Genomic DNA, 27,970 nt, shown 5'->3' on the forward strand with positions numbered 1-27,970 from the left:
TAGTTGCGACGGAAGTGAATCAATCAAACTAACATTAGCTGGACAATAACTTTATTCTAGAGCTGCTGTAAAGCCAAAACACTTTACTTTAATTTCCTATTATCAATGTGAGGCTGCTTTGGAACAATCTACATTGTTAAAAGCATTCTATAAATGAAGATGACTTGACTTTAGATAAACATTACATATGTTTGTGTTGAAGTGTTGAAATTTCTTCTCCTGCATCCCATTCTTATACGATCCAGATTCCAGAATGGCAGCAGGAGAAGGGATCCAGAAAGGTTTGTTTGAGCGGCGCCCTCTACTGTACAGACGTGAATTAGCATTTCCTTCAGCCTGAGGCTTATTCATTTCATTTATGGTGAGAATTGGTGTTATGGTATGACATTTACCAAAAATATAACTTTTTACATTAAAAAACAAACTAGAAAAAGTAATGTAAAAGTAACACAACCAGGGTTTGAAAATAGGTACCTGTATATGTGTGTATATATATATATATATAAATAATCACACACATATAATAAAATTTAGATTTCATATATTAGTTTCTTATTCAAACAAAATCCTGTCATCCAGCCATCTCCTCCCTTCCTCTTTCATCCTCATCACCAAAAATGTGTTTTAGGTGGACAGATCAATACAGTACAAAGAACATGTAGGATGTTGGAAAATAATGTATTTTCTGTTAAACAAATGCTTTTTAATCATTGCTATTGCTTCAATGCAAATGAACAAGCGTGCCGTTATTTGTTGCATAGTGACGTGTGTGTTCAAGTAAGCCAGATATGTGCAGATTCTGCGCAATACGCTGTATTTAATATATCCTGATGACTCACCAGTTGAGTATTTGCGCTAAATCTGCGCAGATTTGGCATACACGAACTTCCCCAGCAAAGTGAGTAAACATAATAAGTAACACGCCAAATTGGCTAGTGATTTGACAGCGTTACCCGCCACAGTTGATTTTTACCCGCATAATTTCAAACCCTGAACGCAACCCAATACTTTCCATAAAAAGTAACGTAACAAAAAATGGGAGTAACGCAATATTGTAACTCATTACTTTTAAGTGTGACTTTCCCCAAAACTGCAAATGAGTATATTGTGTGATATCATGTGGTCATTATACAGTTAATTACTCCAGACAGATGTTTAATAAAAAATCTAAAGATTTATTTACATTTTCGAATTACACACACACACAAAAACCAAAAAATGTGTATAAAAAAAAAAAAAGAAGTAAAATTACTATCTGCTCAATTTCGCCTGTGTTCTCTTTCACGACTGTGATCTCTGTGCTTGGCAAACCCTCGGTCATTACCTCTGTCTCGCTCCCTTCTGTCTCGGTCTCTGTCACGTTCCCTTTCTCTCTCTCGTTCCTCATTTCTCCCTCTATCACCCCCTCTTCCTCTGTCCCCCTCCCTGTCACGCTGTCTCATGTCCTCTCTGTTTCTCTCTGTCCTGTTGTCTTCTTCTCTACCCCTGTCACGCTCGCCTTCATACCTATCTCTGAATCTGTTCGCCTCATCCGCTCTGTCTTGTGGATTCCTGGGATCCTGTCCGGGTCTGTCCCTTCTGCTCCCTGCCAGTCCCTTCACAGCGTACTTCTCATATGCCGTGTCCTCCTTCTCCTTCTTCACTCTGACAGGGGAAGACGCTGACGTCTCAGTCCGTGCCTCGCGTTTCTCTTCCTTCAGTGCCTTTTTCTTCTCTTTCTTTTCCTTCTTCTTTTTCTTCTTCTCCTTTTTATCTGAGGTATAACAACATGAGCCAATCAATTGTTAAATCAATAAAAACGCGAATTGCCTCTTGAAATAATGTAGTTCCATTGACTGCACAGATACAGCCTCTCCTCACCTTTTTTGGGCTTTTTCACGGGTACAGCCTGATCTTCCTCAGACTCGGCCTCAGAAGACTGGGGCACGTTGGGAGCGCATCCCTCCTCTCGCAAACGTTTGGTGACATCATCGATGTCATCTGTGTCCTTTGGTGGTCGGTAATTTGCGACATGGTCCACACGTATGGTTCGACCCTTAATCTGTAGAGCAGAAAAACAATTCAAAAATAACAAATATATACATGATGTCAAAAACGGAAAAAAAAAGGTTATATATGGCAATGAGTTAAAAAGGGCCCTGATAACTGTACTGATATCATAATGAAGAAAAACAAAAAATATAAAATTAAATATATAAACATTAATTAAACAATACATTTAAATTATATTATAAACTATATTAAATAAAATATAATAATTTAGACTTTTTATAATGTGATTTGTAAAGAAAAACTAAAAATATTAATTAAATACTGTATATAAACATTAATTAAACAATACATTTAAATTATATTATAAAGTATATAATAATTTAGACTTTTTATAATATGATTTGTAAAGAAAAACTAAAAATATAAAATTAAATATATAAACATTAATTAAACTACATATTTGAATTATATTATAAACTATATTAAATAAAATAATTTAGCATTTTTATAATGTGCGACTCCCCGAAAATGTAATATTTCTAAATTAATAATGCATGATATTGTTTAAAAAAAAAATCTTTTATCTCTAAAAATATATAATTGAACTTTTTTAATATTTGCCTTTTTTAAGATTTTTTGAAAAGCGTGGATACAAATAATGATACTGATCCACAACTAGGCTAGCATTTACCAATTTACCGTATATACATATACGTTATAAATAATAACAAATAACATATTCCATTAGTACACAGAGCGTCTGGAAAAGCCCTTCACCTTGATTCCATTAAAGTTATCCACAGCCAGAATGGTGCTCCTTTGATCCTCATAGCACAGGAAGCAGAATCCTTTGGATTTGCCCGTCGTCTTATCTCGCACCAAGTTGATGTTGGCAATCTCTCCGTACCTGAGACGCACAGAGGAGGATGAAGCTTGACTAGGAGGAAATAAAAAAGAAGCACTGCAAGAAGATGTGTTTTCGATGCAATTAGGACTTACTGGGAGAAAACACAGATGATGTCTCCTTCTGTCAGATCATATGGAAATCCACCTGCAGATTACAACACTTTTACATTCAAAGCTGAACAGCTCAGCATTTAGCTAAAATAAATGATCAATAAATACAGAATATATTAAAACAAAGTATTATGCAATTCTTAAAATTGTTCGCTTTAGTCTGGCAAATGAATGTGAGTAATTAACATGAATTAAAGGCCAAATCAGTATTAGTGTGCACATGGTCTTCTAGAGAAAGAGTGTGATCATGCCATTGTCTACAGAAGAACACGTTTAGTGAAAGAGGCAATGCTGCCATCATCTGGCACAGTGCAAATATAGTCCATCCAGAGAGCACTGCCTACTACACCATGACCATCCTGGAGAAGGGGGGAGTCGGACACCCATCCCAAAATTTAAAAGGCAGCTATATATATTTTCATGTATAAATAAACTATTTATACTGTGAAAAATGTATATTATATTAATTAATATTATAAATATGCATAGAATTTAATTTAGAAAATATTTAGTTTCTGTGTTTTTATACGCACTATAGTAGTGTACTGTTAGATGTATTATTTATATATTTGATTATTTATTATTTAAATCTTTTTATGAATTTTATTCAAATGGTTTATTTAGTACAATAGTTTGATCTTTTTTTACACTTTTTCTCTGAAACAATTGATTATTTTAATCTTTTTGTGTATTTTTTAAATAATTTATTTAGTACGACAGTCTTTTTAGTTTTTACACTGTCTTTCTCGTAATCAATTTATTATTTTAATCTTTTTAAGTGTTTTATTTAAATTATTTATTTATTTATTTAGTATGATAGTAAGCTTGATCTTTTATATTTTTTTTGTTTTTACATTTTGTACAGTCTTTTTCTAAATCAACTTATTCTTATTCTATTCTTATTTGTTATTTTTAAGTATTTTATTCAAATTATTTATTCATTTAGTATGACAGTTAGTTTATTTTATTTGTTTATCCTGGTTTTCTCTTAATCCATTTATTACTATATAATTAAATATATTAAATTATTTATTTATTTATATAGTATGATAGTTAGTTTAATATATATAGTCAAACCAACATTTATTCAGACACCTACAACATTTCTCACATTATCAGTTTATTCGCTATACTTTAGAAAATGGTAATAAATGATGACAAGGTTATCAAATCAGTTGATATTTCACTGGTTTTGTCCATCCTTCTGTTAGACTGTCTCACAAATGAATTAGGTTGAATAGCTGTCAGCTGTTAAAATTAAGTACACTATTAGATAATACCAATTTAGGTCAACCAATTACCAAGAAATGCTTCTTTTGTTCAGTCTGTGGTGTAAAAATGTCACATTAACAATCAAGGAAAAAACTTAAGCAAAACACGGTCAGGTCAAAGTGTCTGAATAATGTTTGGTCCCAAATTTTTATACATTAATACAAATTTAATGGTTTAATTAAATTTAATACAGTGGTAATCCACTGTATGAAAGATTTGTGGACATAGCCTAATATGTCACAGTTTACTTTATTTTGCTATCCTCACTTAAATTTATAATAAATTTACTATAGTGTCCTGCACCCACTAGTAATAAACAAAATATCAAAAATGATATACCCAGCTGGGTTTTGGCACACAGTCAGTGTTATAATCTAATAATCTATAATTTAAGCAATCACTTACCGATGAAGACCCAGGCGCTGTCCTTGTAGACTGAATGCCAGGACACACTGTCTTTGACACCCAGTTCAGCCTCTCTTTCATTCAGTTCATTGATGAGTTTCACTTTGGTGAGTGGACTAAAGACAGATAATGAACATATATTTGCATTATATCTTAATTAGTACAATATGCATTCTCTCTAATGATGTTTATTATGTTGTGGTCTGTGCATGAAGATACTTATGATGACTTATCACGTTTTGAAAACAATTAACTTCTTTAAAGTATGTCAACTTTATTTAAACATTTTATCCCAAATATCCATTTATGGTAATACAGTATCCTCTAATTATGCAATAACTGTCACACTGTATGCCGGTCGTTTTATGTTTTCATTTTCTTGTTATATGTCAGTGTCCTATAAATTATTCAAAAAGAATAAATGAATCGAGAATAAGTAGTTTACTTTCATGTTTTACCAGATTAATATTTAGCTTTTAGCTACTGCTACAGACACTGGGGCTAAGTTAGTTGTTTAGCTTTCACCTTTAGCGACATTTCATTTTCCATCACTGAGGGGTCTAGTTACTGTATTAGACTAATAAAACATATGACAAGAAAAGTAAGGGAGATATTACATTTCAAAGCATAAATTTCAACGCATCACTTACTTCATTGTGATGAGCCGGAGTCACTCCGGAAGGATTTAGTTCCACTAGCGGTTTTCGCGTTTTGCACGTGGTACTACTTTTTCCGGGTTGTTGAAAAGGACTGTGGGATATGTAGTTAACTGACTGTTAAACTCAGATTTCTCCTTTAGCATTAATTGTGTGTTTGTAGCTGAAAGTGTATTTCTCATATTTTGCAACGAGTTGTAGCCTACGGCTGAAGAACTAATGAACATATGAAGCATACACTGATAGTTTTATTGGCATATTAAAAAGGCGTAGCCTAACGCTATAGATAACGTTTGGCTACATGTAGCCTATACACAATTTAAAGGAGTACAAAAATAAATGGTCTACAATAAAATACATTTAATGGTAACATTTAAATAAAAGTAGAAATAACATTGCAATAGCCTACGTTAACCTAGCCTATCATTTTAGTAATAAAATAATACACTTATTTTATTTTAATACACTTATTCTAACAATAATTTCACTGTTTACTCATATGTTTCTTGGCAATTTATGCTTTTCGCACATTTTTGAGGTCATCTTCCAATTAGTGGTTGGCCTTTTGTCATAACACAGGGAAACTTTTTGATGCCAAAACCCCCACTCTTGTGGAGGACCACAAGCAGATCATATTTTTATGAAGCCCCATTTATACTGGCGGAAAAAAATAATTGTGAAAAATAAATGTCATATCAAAAAGACAACATGTTTGGTCAATATTAAATAAATTCCTTGAATTTTGTCATTGTACTGAAGTCAAAGCAAATATTTAAATATCATCTAATATATTCTTTAGCAAGTGTTTGCTAGCCAAAATCTAAGTACATAAACATTCGGTTTGCATAGTTCATTGTACTCTTACTGTTAACCAGACTTCCTTTCCCATACTTTTTTTTATATATATCACCAAATTACATTTATTTGTGAATGTATAATGGATAACAAAAAAAAAAACACTGTTCAGTTGAATATATATGAGTTTAATCTATTTTGCAGTAATCTATTTTACAACTGAAAAAAACACACACAAAAAAAAAAACAAGAGGAAAGGGGGAACTAAGTGCTATGGTTATATTTAGAATGTAATGTGTTTATTGCAAGCAGACATGTTAAGCAAATAAAGTCTGTTTTATTTAGACAAATACTCTGGTCTCCACATCCATTAACAAAGCCATTAACGACAAAGCAAGACCTTTTACAGTTTCCTGTGACTAGAGGACTAAAAGGACATTCCCACTCTATTGGCAATATTTTCCTAATGTAGTTCAGGAATTGTGACTGTGACCACAGTCGGGTGGTCTGTGGGGTATCTGTGCGCTGTCTCGGAGTGTGTCACACAACACAACACAACTTTAACATGAGCGAAGAGCTCACAGATCTTGTTCCTCACCTCTCGCTGCCAGCAGGCGTAGACGAGGGGATTTATAAGGGAGTTTGAGAGTCCCAGCAGCCAGAGATGGTTCTCCAAAAAGTGATAAAGTTTACAGTTTGGACAAGACACCTGCACAATACTGACCACAAAAAACGGGCACCAGCAGAGAGTGAAGCAGCCAACCAGCATTGCAACAGTCCGCAGGGCTTTTACGTGACCCCAGTAGCGGCTAGATGATAGAAAGCGTGTACCCGATTGCTGGGCGCAGATGCGCTTCTGGTGGCCGCAGGCGATTTTTAGGATGTCCATGTAGAAATAGATAAAGACCGAGAGTAGTGGGAAGAAAAACAGGCAGAAGACCACAATGATGGTCTTAGGCTCGATGACGGAGAAGAACGTGCAGACATTGATATAATCTTCTTTCTGCATTGGTTTCAAAAAGCTGGGCGAAAATCCCACAAACATTGAGATGAGCCAGACAACAACCAGAGCCCCAGCAATCATCTTCTCATTCATAAGCCGCGAATAGCGCAGGGGCAACCTTATAGCCACGTAGCGGTCCAGTGAGATCAAGAACATGGTTAGGATGGAGGCCGCCGAGGGTGCGAGGATAAAGGTCATGCGCAACAAACAAATGCCCTTCTCCATGGAGGTCGTCGTTCCTTCCAGAGCATCAGTGGCGATCCCAGTGATGGCAATGCCAACTAGGATGTCCGCAATGGATAGGTTTAAAACAAAACACCAACTCTGGCAGCCCCTTTTGCGGATAAGCAAGACCAGGGCAATGGCGACTAGAAGGTTGGTAGAGATGATCAAAATGGATCCTACACTAAGGATACAGCCCATGGTCACTACCACTCTTTCCATCTTGGGAGTGGTTGTGAGCTCAGGACTGGCTGATGTCACTCTATAGTTATCCAGTGAAGTCTCCAGAGACACATTGAAAGCGATCATTGTTGCATTAAATGTCTCATTTCATTTCAAAGTTGAGAGTTTAAACAGACCAAGATATTGATGGTTTCAAGAGGAGGAAATGGACACAAGGATGTAGATTTTTCTTTGCTCCCATTGGGAAAAGCAAAACTTTTGGCTGCTGTGGTTCCGTTTGTCCGACCCTTGTTCTGTCTGGCTGTCATCCAGGTCCCATAAGAGCATACTTCCTTATAAGCGACTATATCCGTGAGCATTCGATTATGATCAACCTAACCTTGCTGAAGTACGAAGACAATGCTTATCTATTGATGAAATCTTTATCCTTGGCTTTTCATTAAGGAGTAATCTTAGGATACTGTTCGATTTCCAGATGTTTTAAGAGCGCTCCTTGCCTGAAACGGTGACGAGAAGCAGAACTCCGTAAAACTCCAATAAATTCAACAGAAAACATATTCCAACTGAGGAAAAGATGTCCAGAACAAGGATTCCAAGTGAGTGCGTCTTTCAGATTCGGTTGGCTTTCACTCAAAATGGGGTGATGTGCCAGTGTCCGTTTTGTTGTCCGCAAATCTTAGATGTCTCTCTGTCAGCAAGGGGGATCAGTCTACTTACACTAAGCAAACAAAAAGGGGGAAGAGAAACTGATGAACGTGGAAAGAGGTTTGGGTTTGGAGAGTGGGCTGGGAGGTGGGTGGACACTAACAGCAACTAATGATCACTCATGAGTGAACCAACTCTGAACAAACAGAATCACTCATGGGTGAATAAACCTTTACACAAACCATTTTACATTTTATCATAGGAGCCAGGGTCAATGCACAGATATGGATATATTTTGAGAGCAGGACGAATCAGTGACATTGATTCCGCAATAATGCACTTCAACTTCCCTCTCGAGGTCATATGAATGAGTCAAAGCCCTCAAGTACAATGGGCTTAAAATTACACAACTGGTTTTTAAAAATCTGCACACAGTTGTCCATTCCGAGGAAAGATCTGTTTATAACAGTGCTACACAATAAAGCCTGACTCCCACCGGCCAACAATGTGGTGATGTTATTCATCCCTACTAGACTTTTCACTGCTATTGAAAGTGGATTTTGGTCAGCAGTTGTTGTGCCCACTGCTACGCTCAGCTCACAGAAAGCTCTTGGATGCGATTTGTGCAGAACCGTGTCTACCCCTCGCCGACACATCACTGCCCGTCTTCACCTTGAGGTGGATAAATAAGGAACGTCTTGGGCTCTTTGAAAAGAATACTGAAGATTCTTCAGGTTGTTCAGAGCATCGGGAGAATGTCTTTAAAGCGGAGACTGCTTTCCATGTTGTTGTGCTGTGCGTATTGCGTGGCGTCACTCTTTTGCCTTCACCCGGACAGAAACAACTGTGTCTCGAATGGTGCCCGGTGAGTTTAAAGGCCACCTTAAACTATTTAAAATACATCTAATCTTCATTTTCAAGCAATTAAAGGGATAGTTGAGGCATTTTTCAAAAGATCTTCTTTTGTGTTTAATACGTTTGTAGTGACTTGAGAGTGATCAACCCATACGAAAAAAGTTCATTTTATTAAGTATACTTTAGTAAAGTTCAAGTATATTTTTAAGTATAGTTTATGCAGTAAGTATATCAAAATGTACTAGAAGTATACTAGTAGTACTATTTCAATGCTGCTTGGGACTAAATTGGCCCACTTTTTAGTAGACTATATAAAAGTATACTTTTAAGTTTACTTTATCAGTAGTGAACATTGAGTACTATAGATAAAAACTTTTTACTATTTTAATACTTGTAGCACATTTTTTTGTTTATGGATGTAGCCTACACTTTGAAATATACTCTCAGTAACTTATTTCATTGTTTTATACTGCTTTCTTAGTTTTATAAGTTTTCTTTAAGTGAACAAAACATCATACTTAGGCTATAGTTTACTATATATATATATATATATATATATATATATATATATATATATATATATATATATATATATATATATTGCACTTTAAGTTTACTAGGCTACTATGTTCCTATTAAGTTTTTTTCCTAATTACTGTACTTTAACTTTTTCCATTTTAAATCCATTTTATTCTAGCTTCATACATCCTTTTTTTATCAACACTTGAATCTGGGTAAGTTTGGGTAAGGCAACATTTTAAACTAAAGCTGAGAACATCACATTTTTGTTGAAGACTACGTCCGGATAGAATTCAGATCGCGTCCAGCCAAAGCTTCACAGTCGTTTCCTCTTCATGGGTTCGACATTTCATTCAGTAATGTTAGGCAGTTTTGATTTATATGCTGTTTAATGTTTGATGATTGCGTTATTTTACATTTGCGTAAGCAATCTTCTATTGTTTCTTCTTCTTCTTCAACTGTGTTTTGATCTGGAGATTCTGTACTCTTTCAGAAGACGCGTAGTTGCGCTCCTCTACCGTATAACAAACAGTGAAAACATGGATAGCCGGAAAATTCAGTCAATGGTGGGCAAAAGTAGTCTGGCTATCACCAGACCAAGCTCAATCTTTTAAGACTGAACATTAGTCTGGGGAGTCTGCTCTGTATTTTCTACTGCACAAGAGGTGTGATCAACGGGCATAGTTCAAATAACTGTACGCAATTGGATAATCCTTCAACCAATCAGACCAACGATCCAGGTGACGCACTTTGCAGCGAAAACTCCAGGCAGGAAACGTGTCAACAAACGTCTTGGTTTGGAGCATTGATCAGCGGTTTGCAGAAGCAGCAATGGCATCGAGCGATTTTTGCAGGTTGTGCAAAAAAAAAAAAAAAACATGAAAGTGAGTGGTATTTAAACCCACTCCAGCGATTTGTTTGCTAAACTAAAGAAGCCATTGAGCATCGTCGAGAGGTTAAAGGAACTGGATCGGATTAAACCCGCCAAGCGCGCCAGGTGGATAAGCCAGTTTGTGATTGGCCCCCGTAGATTTGTAACGGAAGCAGGATAGAAGAATGTACAGGTTTCCAGCCTGAGCTGCAGGGCGAAATCTAATCGCCGGCAGGTCGGGCTGGGTTTACCCAGTCTAGGGGAAAAGTAGATTTGAAGTAAATTCCTCTGTACCCTACCAGTGGACTAGCCTACACAAAAAAATCAGATACTCAGACTCAGGAACATATCTGTTTTCTTTATAAATCAATATTTTCAAACAATGTAAATTTATAAGACAGTATGTAAAATGTATGTGAAAAAGTATTTAATAGGCTTCTCAATCAAAAGAGTAAACACAACTACAAGCCAAGTATACCTAGAATACTTAAAGTCTCTGGTGAAAATCATGCTTTTAATGTTGTTTATTTGTCCATGTGGTGTTTTTAATATGCTTTAAGACAAACCATGTGCAAATTCATAAGTCAACACCATTGCTTGTGTTAAAGGGGGGGTGAAATGCACATTTTCACTCAATCTCCTGTTAATCTTGAGTACCTATAGAGTAGTATTGCATCCTTCATATCTCCAAAAATTCTTTAGTTTTATTATATTTATAAAAGAAAGATAGGCTGTACCGAGTCTTTCCGGAAAAAAACGAGCGGCTGGAGGCGGGCCGTGTGGGCGGAGCTAAAGCTGTGCTTACGCGCCGAACTAACAACACACAGAGACATTTGAAGCAGTTTTACTCACTGCCCGGTTCCAACGCACGACCGCGAACCTTTATCATTGTGACTGCTCGATCCTTAAAGGGATACTCCACCGTCTTTTCATATTAAACTATGTTATTCCCTTAACTAAGACGAGTTGATACATACCTCTCTCGTCTCAGTGCGTGCACTCAATCGCTCTGGCGTGCGGAGAAACTTTGTTCACTCAGTTCATTCAATATGGGCCAAGCAGAGAAGCTACCAAACACCTCCACGTTTTCCCTATTTAAATACAGTTACTCGCGTAGTGTAACTCGACCTAGGACGGTGACACAAAACAAAACGTTGCGCTTTTCTAAGCATGTAAAATGGATAACTATATTGTATGGCGGAATACCATAGCAAGTGCTTGTAAGCACTTCGTCTTGGCGGAGTAATATCTTCACTCGTGAAAAATTCTCTCACCGGCCCCCGCTCCCTCTGGTGAAGATATTACTCCGTCACTGACGTCACACATGCCCATACTCGAAAAAAACTTTCCGAAACTTGTGACAAACCTGAAGGAGCATTTTTCGAACAAAAATACTCCTTCAAACGTTCAACTTAATTTTTGAAACTTTGTCCATGTTTAGCATGGGAATTCAACTCTTTAACAGTGTAAAAAAACTCAGTATGCATGAAATAGCATTTCACCCCCCTTTAACCAACAGCAGTGAACCAAAAACGCGGTTTTAAATCGCTGGTGTTTCTGACGTCACAAACTACCTTGTAAACTACCTGGGTTGCGTTCAGCCCCGAAAAAAAGTTGCAAAACGTTTTTTTTTTTTTTTTTTTACGGAAACGGTGGTGCGTTGAACACCCTGTTCTGATGACGCAAGAGTTGCAACTATGGCAGCTGAGTAGGCCATTCTTTGTGTCTTTTTGAAGAATTTTCGGAGCCTGATGAAATCGATATAAATACGTGTTTAATACTGCAAAAATACACTCGATGTTATAGTCACTGCCCTTGCCGTCCAGAATAAAAGAGAACATCCCAATCGAGTAAAGGGATTTGTGAAAACTGTGGTTCCTAATTATTGTGATCCAACATTTGCCTCCTATTTCAGGATGAAAAGACAAACATTTCAGGTGGAGGATAATCTACATCTTACGTCCGTATTATTTTTATTGTGAGTATTAGGCTTAGCATTATTTCTGATCACTGTTGATATGCTATATTTTTACCATAAAACTTTTACGACAAACATGTCCTCTAACATCTTCAATTGTTGAGTATACCGAGCTGCAGCGGACGCATTTGTAAACGACTTTACTTGGACCCATTGTGCGAGCTGTCTCTTTAATACCGCGTGGTTTATATACATGTTGCTGCTGATTGGGCTGACATTTTTGTCTCACCCAAACAAGAGAAAACGCATCTCAAACCCCGTTGCAAACCGTTTCCAGGAAACATGTTGTTCAACCCGGAAACTGTAGCAAAACGTTGCACGCCGGTTTGAGCTTCAATGTGCCCCTGGTGTGAGTGAGTGGAGGCGGGGATAGTTTGCATATTCATAGATGTTTTTTTTTTTTCAGGGAAAACACTTGAATATGTAATTTTGGTCATAAAAGATTAGTTTTAAGGGATAAAATTATTGACTACGAGGGGATTCTCGATCAAAACATTGAGTACAAGTATTGGCCAAATATACTCACCTTTTTCTGTCAGTATAGGTCAAGTAAGTGCAATTTTAAGTATATTTCTGAGAAGTACATTAAAAGTAGACTAAAAGTGTACTTTCTTATTTTTAGTTTTAAGGAAGTGCTAATAGCAAAGTTTCGCAAAGGGAGTAATGACCGAATTTTTATTTTTGAAATGGAGAATCATCCCTTTAGTGAATCATGTGCATGAATAACTGTAACTCATGAAGTTCATCACTTCTGTGTGTTGCAGGAATCTGGTATCAGTTGTTCAGCAGCTGTACCAGCGTGTGATGAGGCTCCTACGCACAACTCTGTGACACCACATCTAGAGGGAAGGTGAAACCACAACCAAAGTCTACGGACCACTTATCATGACATCAGCATTATTGACATAAAACTGTTGACTTTTAAGCGTGAGAACTTTAAAATATATTTCCCAACATCATTAAAAGGTGCATCTCCTTTTACAATGAGTTTGTGTGTTCAAATTTATGATACCGAAGCATTAAAAAGCCATAAGAGAGATTTACAATGGACGGAAATGACTCTTTTTGTGATCTCTTTGCAGGTTGGGGTGTTCATTGCGAATGATGCTTATTGACGTAATGATGACGTCTTATTATGCTGCTGGTGTGGATTTGTGGGAGCATAGTCCTGTTAAAGATGGACAAATTTTGCTTGCATTGTAACATGCGATCTGTATAACCTTATAGAGCAAATGGACAGACAATACAGAGAGAGTCAAAAGGTGATTCTTTGGTTGAACAAAGAGACGTTAATAGAAAGAAGTGGTTTACATATTAGTTATTGAGTGGTGGGATTGGGGAGTTCACAGTTTTCAATTAACAAAGTTACAGCTTTTCACAATACATTTTTATTTGTGTATTTTTTTTTTTTTACATTCTGTTTTATGGGGGAAAAGAATACCTTTTATTACCGTTGAGTGATAAAAAATGTGTAAAGATGAAAATGAAATAAACTTTTACAATTTCTGATCTCTGAATTTTATTTTATTTTGGTAATCCAATATATCAATATACAGTGCAATGCATAAGTGAATACACCCATGCTAAAGTTGACTAAAAAGAGGAATAAAAAATCATATTTTGGAAATTGAACTTAATGCCTTAATTTAAAAAATTTGGAAAAATTAAACCTTTAAGGACACCAATTTTCTTTGTGAATGAATAATGTATCGTAAATAAATAAATGTTCTTCCTTAAAATACATGGTGCATAAGTGAGTACACCCCTATGTTAAATTCCCATAGAGGCAGGCAGATTTTTATTTTTAAGTATTTAAAAAAAAAAAAAAAAATTAGGATACTATGCATCCTGATAAAGTTCCCTTGGCCTTTGGAATTAAAATAGCCCCACATCATCACATAGCCTTCACCATACCTAGAGATTGGCATGGGGTACTTTCCATAAGATCATCTCTCAATGCAAATCAAACTAGCTTTTAGACTAACTGAAATAAAACCATGCCAATCTCTAGGTATGGTGAATGCTATGTGATGATGTGGGGCTATTTTAATTCCAAAGGCCAAGGGAACTTTATCAGGATGCATAGTATCCTAAAAAAAAAAAAAAAAAAAAAAATACTTAAAAATAAAAATCTGCCTGCCTCTATGGGAATTTAACATAGGGGTGTACACACTTATGCACCATGTATTTTAAGGAAGAACATTTATTTATTTACGATACATTATTCATTCACAAAGAAAATTGGTGTCCTTAAAGGTTGGATTTTTCGTAATTTTTTAAATTAAGGCATTAAGTTCAATTTCCAAAATATGATTTTTTATTCCTCTTTTTAGTCAACTTTAGCATGGGTGTATTCACTTATGCATAGCACTATATATATATATATATATATATATATATACATATATATTGTCATTGCATGAAGGACCACCCACATTTGACATCTCAGCTCTTTCCTTTAAAATATTTTTTTCTAAAATTCCTTCTTACAATTAAGGTTAAGGAAATCTCATATAAAATAAGTCATAGAGTCTATCCTACCAAGCAATTTTTACAAAAAAATTTAAAGTGATATTTAAACTAAATGCTCTTTCTGTGAAAGTTCTACGGAAACAATTTCTCATATGTATTGATCCTGCCAAGATACACAGTGTTTCTGGAAAGATGTTAAGAGATTCATTGCTGACAATATTTTAAATACTTCTCTCTACTTATCCTATAAACATGTGATTTTAAGTTATTGTATTAAGGACCGTTGCTCAAAGGATGTTGGTTTCCTTATGAATTTTATTTTATTTCTATGTAAATTTCATATCCACAAATGTAAACTCACAAATGGCAAACCCAATTTACAGTGCTTAAGAAGATTAAAATGTGCAAAGATGCGATGTCAAAATCTAAAAATATGCAATATGTTCTTAATTTAACATTTTCATGAACAGTATATATTTACACTTATTCAACAATATATAGACATGTACCCTCTCTGTTGTTTTCTTTCTTTTCATTTTCTCTTTTTAGAAGCATGTGACATGTTCTGATGTAATATGGACATGCTATTGCACATGCTATTTGTTGATTTTAAAAAAGCATTAAAAACATGAATTTCTTTAACGTCACCCTGGGGGAAAAAAGTACCAAAAAAATTGTTGTTTAAATCAAACCTCTGATTTCTCCCCCTTGACGGACAGGGTGACATTGAAAAATGGAGGGGGCGGAGTCTAGTCTCTTTCAAACTTCCGGGCGGGAACTTCCGGTTGCGGTGAGTTGAGTTCCTGCTAGAGACACATGATGGTAAACTAAGAGCCGTAGGTGCGCTCCTGGAGTTTGACTGCGAAAAGTTCTATAATCCTACAAGTGTTCGAGACGATGGGGTCAAAAATAAAATAACAGAGGTGACTGAACCACCAAGCCACAGGTACGTGAGCTCACGGAGCGATATCGCCTAAATGTCGCGATGACTCAGTTTTGTACTTTACGAGAGTAGTTCTGCGTACCTGGCTAACGTTAACAGTTACAAGCCGTTAGATGTCCGATTCGCAACCAAGTAACGTTATAGCGGTCTTTCACACTACGCCAACGCCATAGACCCATTTTATTTATATTGGTGAGTTTGGTCGCATTCTGTTTCTCTTTTTAATTTGCAATGATGACCTAAAAAGTTAAATGTTACATGGGTTGAAGAGAGAATAGGCGAGAGCCGTTGCTTGCTGTCACTCAACCTCCATGGTGACGGAAGTAGGTGGAACTTCAGATCACTCCCACCAATCAGGATAGCAGATAAAATGACTGACAGACTTTACAACCAATAGAATTACCGCAAATTTCCTATGGCGCTTGCAATGATTCTTTAATGCGGTTCGTCTTATTCCGGTGCACATTTGTCTATGAATCTGGGAAGACTGGCTGTGTCACAGACGGGTAGCGCTATGTTGTACAGTGTGAGATTAAAACAGCTGGTTTGCTCATATTTTGGGTTCCTGCTGTTTTTAGTAGGACTCCATCAAGCCGAGGGGGCCGCTACAGAAATGGCAAACCTGAACTGGAAGCCGTTCGTCTATGGAGGAATGGCCTCAATTGTCGCAGAATTCGGTGAGTCTCTGTTGTGCACCTGCTATTTTTTTATCACCTATTAAAGAGCACTTCTTCATTTAAGTTTGCATTGTATAGTTATTCGGAATACATGTTATTATCTCATATGAAAGTGACAGAATGCGTATTCATATTTGAGAGAATATAATGTATTATTTAGTTTTGTTCAGACGTATTTTTGTTTACGTGTCCAATAGCTGATATAAAGAACCGAGTTTCTTTCTAGATTTTTACACTAATATGTAAATAATAATCAGTTTTTCACAATAAAACGGGTATTATAAATATTTTATTTTTTATTATTATCATTATTATAATTGTTATACTGTTATATTAGTATAAAATTATAATTGTAAAGCTTTTACATTATTATTATTACTATTTATTACTTCTATTAGTTGCTTTACTAAATATATTGTTATTTATAGCTACCAAAGTATTACCTTTAGAATCGCAATTGGCGTGTTTGCACATTGGAAGGACTATATAATGAGCCTTGATTGTTAGTGGAAGAACGATTTGCAGAACATGAAAAACAACATTCCCAGCCACAAAAAGAGAGCGAACTGTTCGAAATAGGGTAGGACATTCGATGACAGATATGAGAAACAAAGCAGCCTTTAGATACAGTACTAATATGCATAATAAAGTACTTTTAGAGTTGATCTGAAATGTAACCCATAATTGAATCTTGCAGGTACATTTCCCATTGATCTCACAAAAACGCGTCTCCAGGTTCAAGGGCAGACGCACTGCATGGAGGTCCGATATCGGGGGATGTTCCACGCTTTGTTCAGGATTGGAAGTGAAGAAGGCGTCCGAGCGTTGTATTCGGGGTGAGTTTGAATTATTTAAAGCTTCTGAATGACAACAAATGCTTCACTTTAGCATCAGTGTTATGGTGTTTTACTGTACAATTTCTGAATATCAGAGTTGTTCCCTTTTAGAGGTATATGTGTAACCCGTTCAGTGGGTTTAAAATACAGCTGATAGCTGTAATAAACTCTAAATATAGATGGTATTTAATTCACAAGGTTTGTAGAGGAGCTGAGTCAAGTGAAACTGGCCCTCTGCTTTGGCGTGCGCAAACTGCAGTCGTTCCAGGCTACTTGGTCATTTAATCTGTGCGTCTCAGTCAGAGCATCTAGTTTTTCAAACCATCATCTCATATTAATCCGCTGTTTCTTTCCCTGGCCTGAAGCTTATGGTTAGGTGGTTACTGCCATTGCTTATCATTTTCTTTTTAAAACACTTTAAGGCTATGTATTAATTCTTAGTGATTCAACTTTTTTGCCTGTCTCACAATAATTCTGGTGAAAAAGTAGACTTTGATTGAATAGGACCAGATTTATATATAGAGACTGGTGGGCTTTTTTAAATGATTATTATTTGGGCCAGTAAGCAGCAATCACCCACTTCGTTGATGAACTTAAGTTCACTGTATTCAAAACTTGTTCTTCATTTCACAAAAACATATCAGAAATCAACTCCCTCTCTGAGATGCGATAGCAATGTTTGATTTGTGATCCGACTGATTCTTTTCAATGAACATGTTGAATCGTTTTGCAAAGCGCACTGAACGATTCATTTATGAATTGGACTCATCTGTTTGCTGCGGTTCTCGAGTCAAAAAAATTTAATGGGAAGCTTTTAGAAAATTAGAGATGCAGTGATTTATCGACGCCGATATTTATTTAAACTACTGTTAAAACTGCTACCTAAAAAGCACTGTTTATTGCATATGTATCTTTGTTCTGCTGTATTAATGTATCTATGTTGGCCTGCTGAATGTTAAATGGATCTGCTCCTTGTTCATTAGAAAATATTTGATGATGCAGCAATAAACTAGCTAGTACGACTTAGTGCATGCGTTTTTGAACTTTGCTAATTTAAAACATGATCGAAATACTTACTGACAGAACTTCAAATAAGAGATCTGAATCTGCCAATAATTGTTTGTTAAAAATTGGTATCGGCCCAAAAAAATCCTACAATGCATCTGCATCCCTAAAGAAAATCATATTAGTTATTTCAGAACTAAATCTGCTGTAAAAGGTCGAGCTGTTTAAGTCCATTGTATGAAATGCTTGATTGTGGATGCATAGCATTCTTCTAAAAATGTTGATGCCTCTTAGCCCATGTTACGTCTGCATATAATGTATGCTTCTATTATTTGCCACTACAATTACAGACAATTTGTATTCCCCAATTGTTTTATACTGTATGGTATATTTAGTCATTTTCACTAGTTTGAACACTTGAATTATCAGTAGCCTAACTTAAATTGATATTTTCATGTTGAAAGTTCATGTTTTTAGTAAATAAAACATTAGCATATTTTCAGATCAATACATATTAAATGTCTGTTCTTATCTTCCTTATTGACTAGTGCTGGCTAAAGTAAATAATAAATGTGCTTTATCGATTAGTGCCTTTTACTATTAATGCTTAAGTAAATTAAAAATTAAGTTGTTTTGTATTTTTATTCATGTAGATTTTAAAAGTAGTGCTTGTACTTTCACTGGAGGAATATTTTATTAAGTTTACTCAAGTACTTGATTTGTGTACTTCGTCCACCACTTATCACAACATTTTGTGCTATTTGCAATGATGAGGCCAGCCTGTTTTTCAGAGGAATTTTTTTTTCCTGTGGTACTGTGGAAAAATATGGTGAAATGGTGTACTTTTGTTGAACCAATTTGCACAAATGTTTGCATATGTGCTTTGCATGATTTTGTCTTTGATGACCATTCATTCTTTTTTAGTTTGGTTAATCCTTAGAACTTAATTTATATAAATCCTTGCATTAATAAATGTGCTTGTTAGTCATTGCATGGTCTTGTGATATATTTAGTCTGTCATTGAAACTGATCTATTTAGATTTCCATTTAACCTCAGAATGGAAAGAAAGCAATGACCTTGAAGTTGGGTGTTTTTTTTATTCCTAGAATTTCACCTGCGCTCCTTCGGCAAGCTTCCTACGGCACAATCAAGATCGGTACCTACAACACACTGAAGAAACTGTTTGTTAGCCATCCTGAAGGTGGGTTTAGGATAAATCCTTTGATCATACTGTTCATTTCATACTACATCTTTTCTTCTCAGTGCAACATTTCTGTAGTCTGAGAACAGAATGGAAAAGCTACAAAGCTTTAAACTTTGTGTTTGGTACTTTGATGCTGTTATCTTCAATTACATGATCTTACAATTATATTAATATCTAACTATATCTAAAATATAAAAACATTGATATCAAACATCTCTGTGACATAACTTATTGATGATGACCTACTTTGACTGTAGCGGGTAGCTCTATGACAAGGAATGAATCATCTCCAGAAAATGATCTACACCGTAAATGTGTTGAGTGATATGGGGTAGTCATAGTCATTGACCTATTAGCCAACATGACAAACATGTTGCACACATGCAGTCACAAATGTTCTTTTTTATTTTATTTTATTAGAGTAGCAATAGCTTTAAAGAGATAATTAACCCAAAAATGAAAATTCTGTCAGTAATTTTACAAAATTAAAACAAAATTCGTCAAATCTTTTTTTAATTAAATCTGAGAGCTTTCTGTCCCTCCATAGACAGCTACGCAACTGCCACTTTGATGCCTCAGAAAGATGATAAAGAGATTGATTGATTGATCACAACTAAATATTCACGAACTCACACATCAGTTGTGGTAAACGGAAGCTCAAGCATGTTCACCTGACAAGAAAGAACCAATGAGGTTCATTCTCATGTTACGCAGCACGTTTGAGCTTCTGAAAGAACCAATGAGGTTCATTCTCATGTTACGCAGCACGTTTGAGCTTCTGAAAGAACCAATGAGGTTCATTCTCATGTTACGCAGCACGTTTGAGCTTCTGAAAGAACCAATGAGGTTCATTCTCATGTTACGCAGCACGTTTGAGCTTCTGCAAGAGGTTTGTTCTCGGGAGTCAAGCAGGTTCGGTTGAGCTTTTGTTTATGTTAGCTGGTCAATGTTTATGTGAATAAAAGCCTAAATTCAATCTGTTCATCATATAAAGCGATAGTCTCTTCAGAAAATTTGGACTAAACCACTCGATTCATATGGATTAACGATTTCTTTATAGTTTTACGATCTCTTTATGAAATGTTTGAAGCGTCAAAGTGGTAGTTGCGTATGCGTAGCTGTCTACGGAGAGACAGAAGGCCCTTGGATTTCATCAAAAAGATCTTCATTTGTGTTCCGAAGATGAACAAAAGTCTTATGAGTTTGGAGCGACATGAAGGTGAGTAATTCATGACAGAATTTTAATTTTTGGGTGAACTATCCCATTAACTTCCCAGACTACTGAAATCAATGTTGAGAATCAGTCCAACATTCATGTAGTTGTCCAAATAGTGCTTGTGAGGATTTACAAAAGCAATTGTTAACAGTTGCCCTTGAATGCATTTCAGATCAGTCCCTTGTAAGGGTCCATTTTCAGTTAGCTACCTAACACTGTGCCGTAACTAGGCATGATGTAGGTCAGAGAACAATAAATCCTGTCTCTCGTGTGCTAATCTGAGTTTGTCCTAACCAGCTGTGATTAAGTGGCAAGTCGTTTTCTTTGTATAAATCTGGCATTTTGATGAATAGTCATGGCCACAGTGGAGTCTTTTTGGTTCAAGGTGTCATTCCACAAAACAGATGGGATTCGGGGAAATTTAATGATTTTGGTTAGATGTCTCTTACAATCCCATCCGATCCTGACATGATGAAAGCAAAAATTCAGTTCTCATTAATTTCCCTAGGGTGAGTTTCCCGTTGCCAACTAAGGAAACACACCCCTGACTGATTTATAAGTGTTTTTGATTCACTAAAATGAACGGTCACATAAGAGCAATTTGTTCAGGAATTGCACTGAATTGTCTAGCTGTATAGTTTGTGATTTATTAAATGGTTAGTTCATCCCAAAATTTAAATTTACTCCTGTTGTTTCAAATCCGTTGCAATTAAGATGTCTTTGATGAAATCTGAGCGAATTCCGTCCCTCCATTGAAAGCTCATTGCACCAAAACTTTGACGTTCATAAAGAGATTGTAAAAGTGGAATCAAGTGGTTTTATCCAAGTCGTGAACACATCAAATATGGTGAACAGAAGCTATAATGTGCTTGTTACATAGATAACGGGTTTAAGGAACACATTTTTTTTTTTTTTTTTTTTTTTTTTTTTTTTTTGCATTTAGCTAAATTTTCCACTATTACGAGGCTCTACCAAAACTGTTGTTGAAAACAAGGTGTAACCACCATCACTAATGTGCGGTCCAAACAAAGGCAGACAGGTCTCTAGCATTACCTTATCTGGTGCTGGCGCCGCGGATTTCCATCTGACCTGCTACAGAATCTTCCCTGCTCTGCAAACAACATTAATTGAATCCCTGTGACAAACACTCAAAGAAAGGTCACAGCTTGGCCTTTCTATTGTATTAAACATGCTGTATTCAGACTCTTCTGGCCGATTTCTATTGCTTTTACTGCATGGTTTTCCAAGGATGTTGCCACTTTTTGTCAAATGCTTATTTTGATACAGGCTTTGCCTGCTGGTGTGGGGATACCAATACCTGTTCTCCTGCCAAAATGAACGGCTGTTCTGACTGTTGGTCACATTGATCAAGGAATCACTGTAATTATTGATCTAAATTTGATCCACACTTCAATTTTGTTCTTTCTCCTCCTGTCACACATCACACTGAACTCTAATCTCATTCATTTTTCTCTCCTCTTGGGGTCTTATCATTAGTGCCTTGCTCTATAAAGACTAGGTGCCACATCTTAAAATACTGAGACAAGGCTTTACTCAGAGCATTTACAAAAATAAGACTTTAGTGCACTTTAAATTAGTTTATCTATGGTTGATTGATTATTGCATGTCTTATTCCTTCCTTATTGTGTTTGTTATTGATTTGAATCATTAAACTGCTAATTGATTTGTAGCTTCTTTTTTTAGTCTTTAATGAAACGTGTTACAGAACATTCTGAATCTAATGGGTGCTCTTGTCTGTTTTCCAGATGAAACTATGGTGATTAATGTGTTTTGTGGGGTGGTGTCTGGTGTTTTGTCCTCCTCTTTGGCAAATCCAACTGATGTGCTAAAGGTATGTAAAGTCTCCTCCGAAAAGCCACAACAAATTTTAGTATAATAATGCAGAAAAATGTTAATATAACTGTGCATGTATTTAGTCTTTTTTTTCTGTTGCGGAATTATCCGGAGAGAATAAATAAATGTAAAAAAACCAAATATGAATAAATAAATATAGAACATTGAATTTGACACACGAGATTTGTTTGATCCAAAAACTGTAATGGTGAAGCTGAATTTTCAGCATCATTACTCCAGTCTTCAGTCACATGATCCTTCAGAAATCATTCTAATATGCTGATTTGATGCTCAACAAACATTTCTTATTGTTAGCAATGTTGACAACTGTTTTTGCTTATGATAGTTGTGCTGTGTAATATTTTAGTGAAAACAGATTCTGATTGTTTTGGTAAAAAAAAAAGAAAAGTTCAAAAGACCAATATTAAAATATCTATTGTAGATATTATATCTTTACTGTCACTTTTGATCAATTTAATGTATCCTTGCTAAATAAAAGCAGTATTATTATTATTATTTTAAATCTTGCTGACCCCTAACTTTTGAACTGTGGTGTTTGCGTATGTGTGTAGACATATTTATTTTCATATTTATGCTTAGGTCTTCTAAAATTAGTTTAAATAAATGATAATAAATGTCCTATAAATTTTGATTCTCCCAGATTCCTGAATAGACAGCAACATTGATTTCAGTATTTGACAGCTTGGCCAGCACACAAATTTGCTTACGGTTATGAATTGCATGCGAACACATTTTGTGTACATACTTGGTGTTAATAACCGAACTGCTTGCGGCTGTGTTAAAGATAAGTATGTTTCCCATCTTATCTTTAACCTAGCTAGGACGGCACGATATTGAAGAAAAATGTGATATGCGATAACTTGTTAAAAAATTCGATATGTGATACGAAATAGCTTGAAGTGTGTAAAATAAATAAATTATATTTAAAAAATAAATTCATATAACCTATATATAGGTTTCCGCTACATTTTGAAGTAACCTATTCAAATCATTCAGATATCGCAAGCTATGTACATTGGTGATATTTAAAATTTCAATATATATCGTGCAGCCGCTTAGACCACTGAGATTGTTTTGTCTGATGTCTTGTTTCTCTCGGCTTTATCAGATTCGCATGCAGGCTCAAGGCAGCCTGTTACAGGGAAGCATGATGTCTAATTTCATCAACATTTACCAGACCGAGGGCACGCGGGGCCTGTGGAGGGTGAGTGCTTTCATTACGTCCTGTCTGAGTCTGAGACATCAGTGGTGAGATTTCAAAGCATGCGTGGCCGTCGGCTGTTTGAATATCTCCTTCTGGGATTTTCATGTCTGTCTTGTTTTCAGGGTGTCATTCCTACTGCACAGAGGGCAGCCATCGTGGTGGGTGTGGAGCTGCCGGTCTATGACATCACCAAGAAGCATTTGATTCTTTCAGGCCTGATGGGAGACACAGTGTTAACTCATTTCATGTGAGCATTTCTAGCAGTTCTTGCTTTTTGATGTAAAATTTGAATTATTAAAACATTGACCTCATGAGTCACGTTGCTGCTTCTGTTTATTTAGTTCCAGTTTTGCGTGTGGTCTGGCAGGAGCGCTGGCCTCCAACCCAGTGGACGTGGTGAGGACGCGTATGATGAATCAGCGTGTGCTCGCCGGTAACCATATGTACAAGGGCACCCTGGACGGACTCATGCAGACCTGGAGAAATGAAGGGTTTTTTGCCCTCTATAAAGGCTTCTGGCCCAACTGGCTGCGTCTGGGGCCCTGGAACATCATTGTATCCTTTATCAGTAAAGTACTTTGTTTTAGGACCTTAAGGGGCCAAGTGCGATGGTTCAAGTGGTCTGGTTTCAGACCTGCTTGATTCTATCAAACCCAGTGCTTTTGCTTTCATCTTCATCACAAACTTGCATGGCGCATTATGAAGAGCAGGTCAATATATTGTTTGTATTTATTCGGTGGTATTATGCACAGCAGAGTGCATGACAACACTTGGGTCACTATATGCGCGTAACATGAAGGTGGCTTTCTGCTGCATGCTAACTGGCTCACAGGAGACAGCTGATTTGCTCTCTCTCGCTCGTATTCAAGGTAAATCATCACCAGTGTCATCCCCTACTCTGTAAAAAATGATTGTTGGTTTAACTTAAAAAGTAACCTGGTTGCCTTAAAATTGAGTTCAGTGAAATAAGAAATTTGAGATTGGTTTAATCAACAGAAACTCAAAATATTATGTTATTTGAACCACATAAATTATCCAGTTGATCTGACTAAAGAAAAAAGATACATTTCAAGGATAAATCATGAAAATATTTTTTTACAGTGTACATCTTTTGTTGAACTAATGACGTTGTCGTTGGCTAAAACGCATGAGTAGGTTACTTTACTTCTTGAACAAGTGCGGACACGAGTTCACGATCCGCATGACAGCTTTCACATTCCCAATTTTTCATGCGAACCATCATGCTCCGTTTCGAAATAAACTGCCAGTGTGAAAGCACTCTGTGAAATGTCCTTGGGTTTGTAGTGTTTGCATAGTCCAACCACTGGAGGTCAGTACACTGCAACATGAGATCGATGGATCTATATCTCACACACACACACACACACACACACACACACACACACACACACACACACACACACACACACACACACACACACAAAGTAGGCCCTAAAAATACTTGACACTTAAGCCAGAAAAATATGTATTTCTATTATTAATATATTTTCATGAACATATCACATTACAATGAAGTGGCATTTATTCTAAATAACTCAAACACACTTTTCAATCAAAACATGTCAAATAAATTTAAGGTTTCAAAATTCAAAACAATAGATATATTGTTGAAATCAAAGACAAAAGGAGTTTCTCAGAAGTTAAGTTAGTTAGTTCTTGCATCATTTGTTTGCAGATACCAATGGCTTCAATATTTTCTATGTAATGCAATGAAATTCCAACATTTTGAAGTAGACTTAAAGGATAAGTTTTTAGTTTTCCAACCAGAACATGAGAATAAGATTTGTGTGTGTGAACGTATATAGTGACATCTATCTATTCTTCCTGTGATCCTTGACTTAAATTTCAGTTCTTCCTCACCTTTGAGCAGCTGAAGAAGTTCCCATTGTAGCTGAGTCTGTGACTTCGCTGAACTGTGTCTGTGTGTGTGAGTGCGAGTGAATGGAGCTTTTGTCCTTCAGCATTCATCATCCCTTCTCCATCACACACACCTTTAAGTATGTTTATTTAAGAACTTGTTTTATTCTTTTCTCATTTGTATTGCACATACTTGACACATTTAAACACTCGTTTTTGCACTCTTTAATGCTTTATTTTTCACTCCTGGCAGCTATCTGTCCGTCAGCGCCATGTTCACAGGCCCAGTGGTGATCTCGTAATATATGCTTAGTCAGCTTGGAGCCGCGCTGATGAATATCTGAATTAAAGTGCGATAGCTGGAAACCATCAGGCGTAGTTTCTCCTCACTCATGGCATCAAACGATTATGCTCAAGTTAAGTTACTAAAGACACGTCCACCGGGTGAGGATGTAGAGCAATAGTTAGTGTATTACTGAATATAAGTAGATTTGTTTTCTACTTTTTTTTCTAGAATATTGAGGTCAGCACACTCTAAATGAGATGTTATCCTTGTAAGTTAAAGTGTTCACATGTAGACACCGCTTCAATGACAAATCTTTTTGCTTTATCTGTAGACTGCAGATATGATAGGACATATCCATGTTGCAAACTTGTATACAGGTCAAATTAATACCAAAGGAACTAGTAAGTTGGTGATGTGACCTCACATCCTGGATCTTTGAAATCAATGGGCCCCATTCATAAAACTCAAGCAAATTTTAGTGTAACTTCAATTATTCATAAGACCGTTCTTGCTCAAGTTGTCACATTCAAGTCAACGTTGCTTGTTTCACAAGGCCCAGTGTGCGCAAAAAGCTTCTTTTATCCAATGTTATGTCTAAGACTTCTGAAATTCTCAATGAAAATAGGTGAGGAGTTTATGCTTGAACACGCACAGAATTGAAAATCACTTGTACACAAGATATATGTACTGTGTTTTTTTTTTTTTTTTTGGCAGCGATCTCTTAATTGCCACATAGATGTGTGTATGCAGTTGTGTGTGTGTGTGTTCTGAGAAGCACATGCAAGATATTAAACATTTTGGCAACTGTCAAGAGTGTGTAAATACTGCAACTGTATGATAGAACAAAAATAAAATATTAGCATATACTTTTTTCTTTTTTTTTTTTTTTGCATTTTAGGTCAGATTTTGTGGAGAAAAAGGGGTCAGTAGCATTTCTGGCGCTTGCCTCCTTTGCCAAAGTGTACATGTTTTGAACCAGAACTGCACTGTTGTTTCTGAGTTTTAAAGTGACATTATTATTATTGGGAAGGTACTGTTACATATTTATCATTGTATGTCAATATATTTCAAGCCTTACCGCTTCCTGCTTTTGTATTTATGCCTTTGCCTGATCGTTTTATGCCTCTTGGTGTGCTAGCCAAACTTGAAGGGTTTATCTTCTGCTATAATTCAATGTGCTCTGTTATTCATAACCTTTAACATGTTCATAAGCAATTCAAACTACTGTAAACTAATCAAACATTCTTGCTTAAGTTATATGGGCAAACTGTTCTTCATACGACTTTAAGGGGTTTTCCTCTTTGATATACTTGCTTCCAATTCTTTCTCAGACTTTTGGCTTTTGCTAGATTGGTCATTACAGCATGGTGCATGAAATATTCCTCTGGATAACTTCTGAAAATGCTTATTTCATTGTGTAGCAAAGACCAAGAACCACATTAACGAATGTGCCAGTGTATTTATTTCAATTTACTGTTAGTCACCCACAGATCATGGTGTTTTTTGTTTTTGTTGTTTTTGTCTGTTTTTGCTTTGCAGATTTTCACATTTTTTGTTTTATTTAGCAGATATTTGCTGTTTTATCATTTGAAATGTTATTTTGTGTAAATGTACTTTAATTGTAAAGGGTGTTCATTTGGATGTATAATGGAAGTCATGATGAATGTTCTGACGACACTGTCATACAATGATGAAAATTATACAATTTACTCCCAATTTAAAATTTACTACAGCAAATTCATTTGATAAATGAGCTTATGAAAAAGTGCAGAATTAAGTGTTTACACACACACACATGATGGAATATTTGCTGTGTGTGTGTGTGTGTGTGTTTTGAAAGTGGATATAAAAGCAAATAAAATCCCCAACGCTGCTTTTTTCTTTTCTTCAAAAATCCAAAAACATCCAATATCCATTGCTGTGTATTATATATGCTTGCAATTGCCAATTTCTTTGTGAT

At 35.9% G+C, this 27,970-nt stretch overlaps 3 protein-coding genes across 10 annotated transcripts; 1 reads left to right on the forward strand and 2 right to left on the reverse strand.

The window, feature by feature from the left end:
• Positions 1-1,140: 1,140 nt before the first annotated feature.
• rbmx2 (RNA binding motif protein X-linked 2) lies at positions 1,141-5,418 on the reverse strand. Its single transcript, XM_081390365.1, has 6 exons — positions 5,337-5,418; positions 4,687-4,802; positions 2,992-3,043; positions 2,770-2,899; positions 1,861-2,041; positions 1,141-1,753 (listed from the first exon to the last, which is right to left on the reverse strand). The coding sequence occupies exons 1-6, from the start codon at positions 5,339-5,341 to the stop codon at positions 1,260-1,262; spliced, it is 978 nt and encodes a 325-aa protein (XP_081246491.1). The 5' UTR covers positions 5,342-5,418; the 3' UTR covers positions 1,141-1,259.
• A 159-nt stretch (positions 5,419-5,577) lies between these two features.
• Positions 5,578-8,235, reverse strand: gpr119 (G protein-coupled receptor 119). Its single transcript, XM_081390248.1, has one exon. The coding sequence runs from the start codon at positions 7,669-7,671 to the stop codon at positions 6,601-6,603; it is 1,071 nt and encodes a 356-aa protein (XP_081246374.1). The 5' UTR covers positions 7,672-8,235; the 3' UTR covers positions 5,578-6,600.
• Positions 8,236-15,654: 7,419 nt separating this feature from the next.
• Positions 15,655-27,878, forward strand: slc25a14 (solute carrier family 25 member 14). Of its 8 annotated transcripts, none has more exons than XR_014031938.1 (10): positions 15,673-15,831; positions 16,407-16,505; positions 17,203-17,341; positions 19,454-19,548; positions 22,534-22,619; positions 23,751-23,846; positions 23,969-24,093; positions 24,188-24,401; positions 25,717-25,864; positions 25,978-27,878. XR_014031938.1 is itself a non-coding variant. In XM_081390656.1 (9 exons), the coding sequence occupies exons 2-9, from the start codon at positions 16,442-16,444 to the stop codon at positions 25,756-25,758; spliced, it is 861 nt and encodes a 286-aa protein (XP_081246782.1). In that variant the 5' UTR covers positions 15,655-15,831; positions 16,407-16,441; the 3' UTR covers positions 25,759-27,878. The 8 variants fall into 8 exon arrangements, 3 of the variants coding, with proteins under 3 accessions (XP_081246782.1, XP_081246783.1, XP_081246781.1); XR_014031939.1 differs by having other exon boundaries at positions 26,909-27,878; XR_014031940.1 differs by having other exon boundaries at positions 16,410-16,505.
• The last annotated feature ends 92 nt before the right edge of the window (positions 27,879-27,970 follow it).

Source organism: Scardinius erythrophthalmus (genome assembly GCF_964197995.2).
Source record: "Scardinius erythrophthalmus genome assembly, chromosome: 17".
NCBI classification, from domain to species: domain Eukaryota; kingdom Metazoa; phylum Chordata; class Actinopteri; order Cypriniformes; family Leuciscidae; genus Scardinius; species Scardinius erythrophthalmus.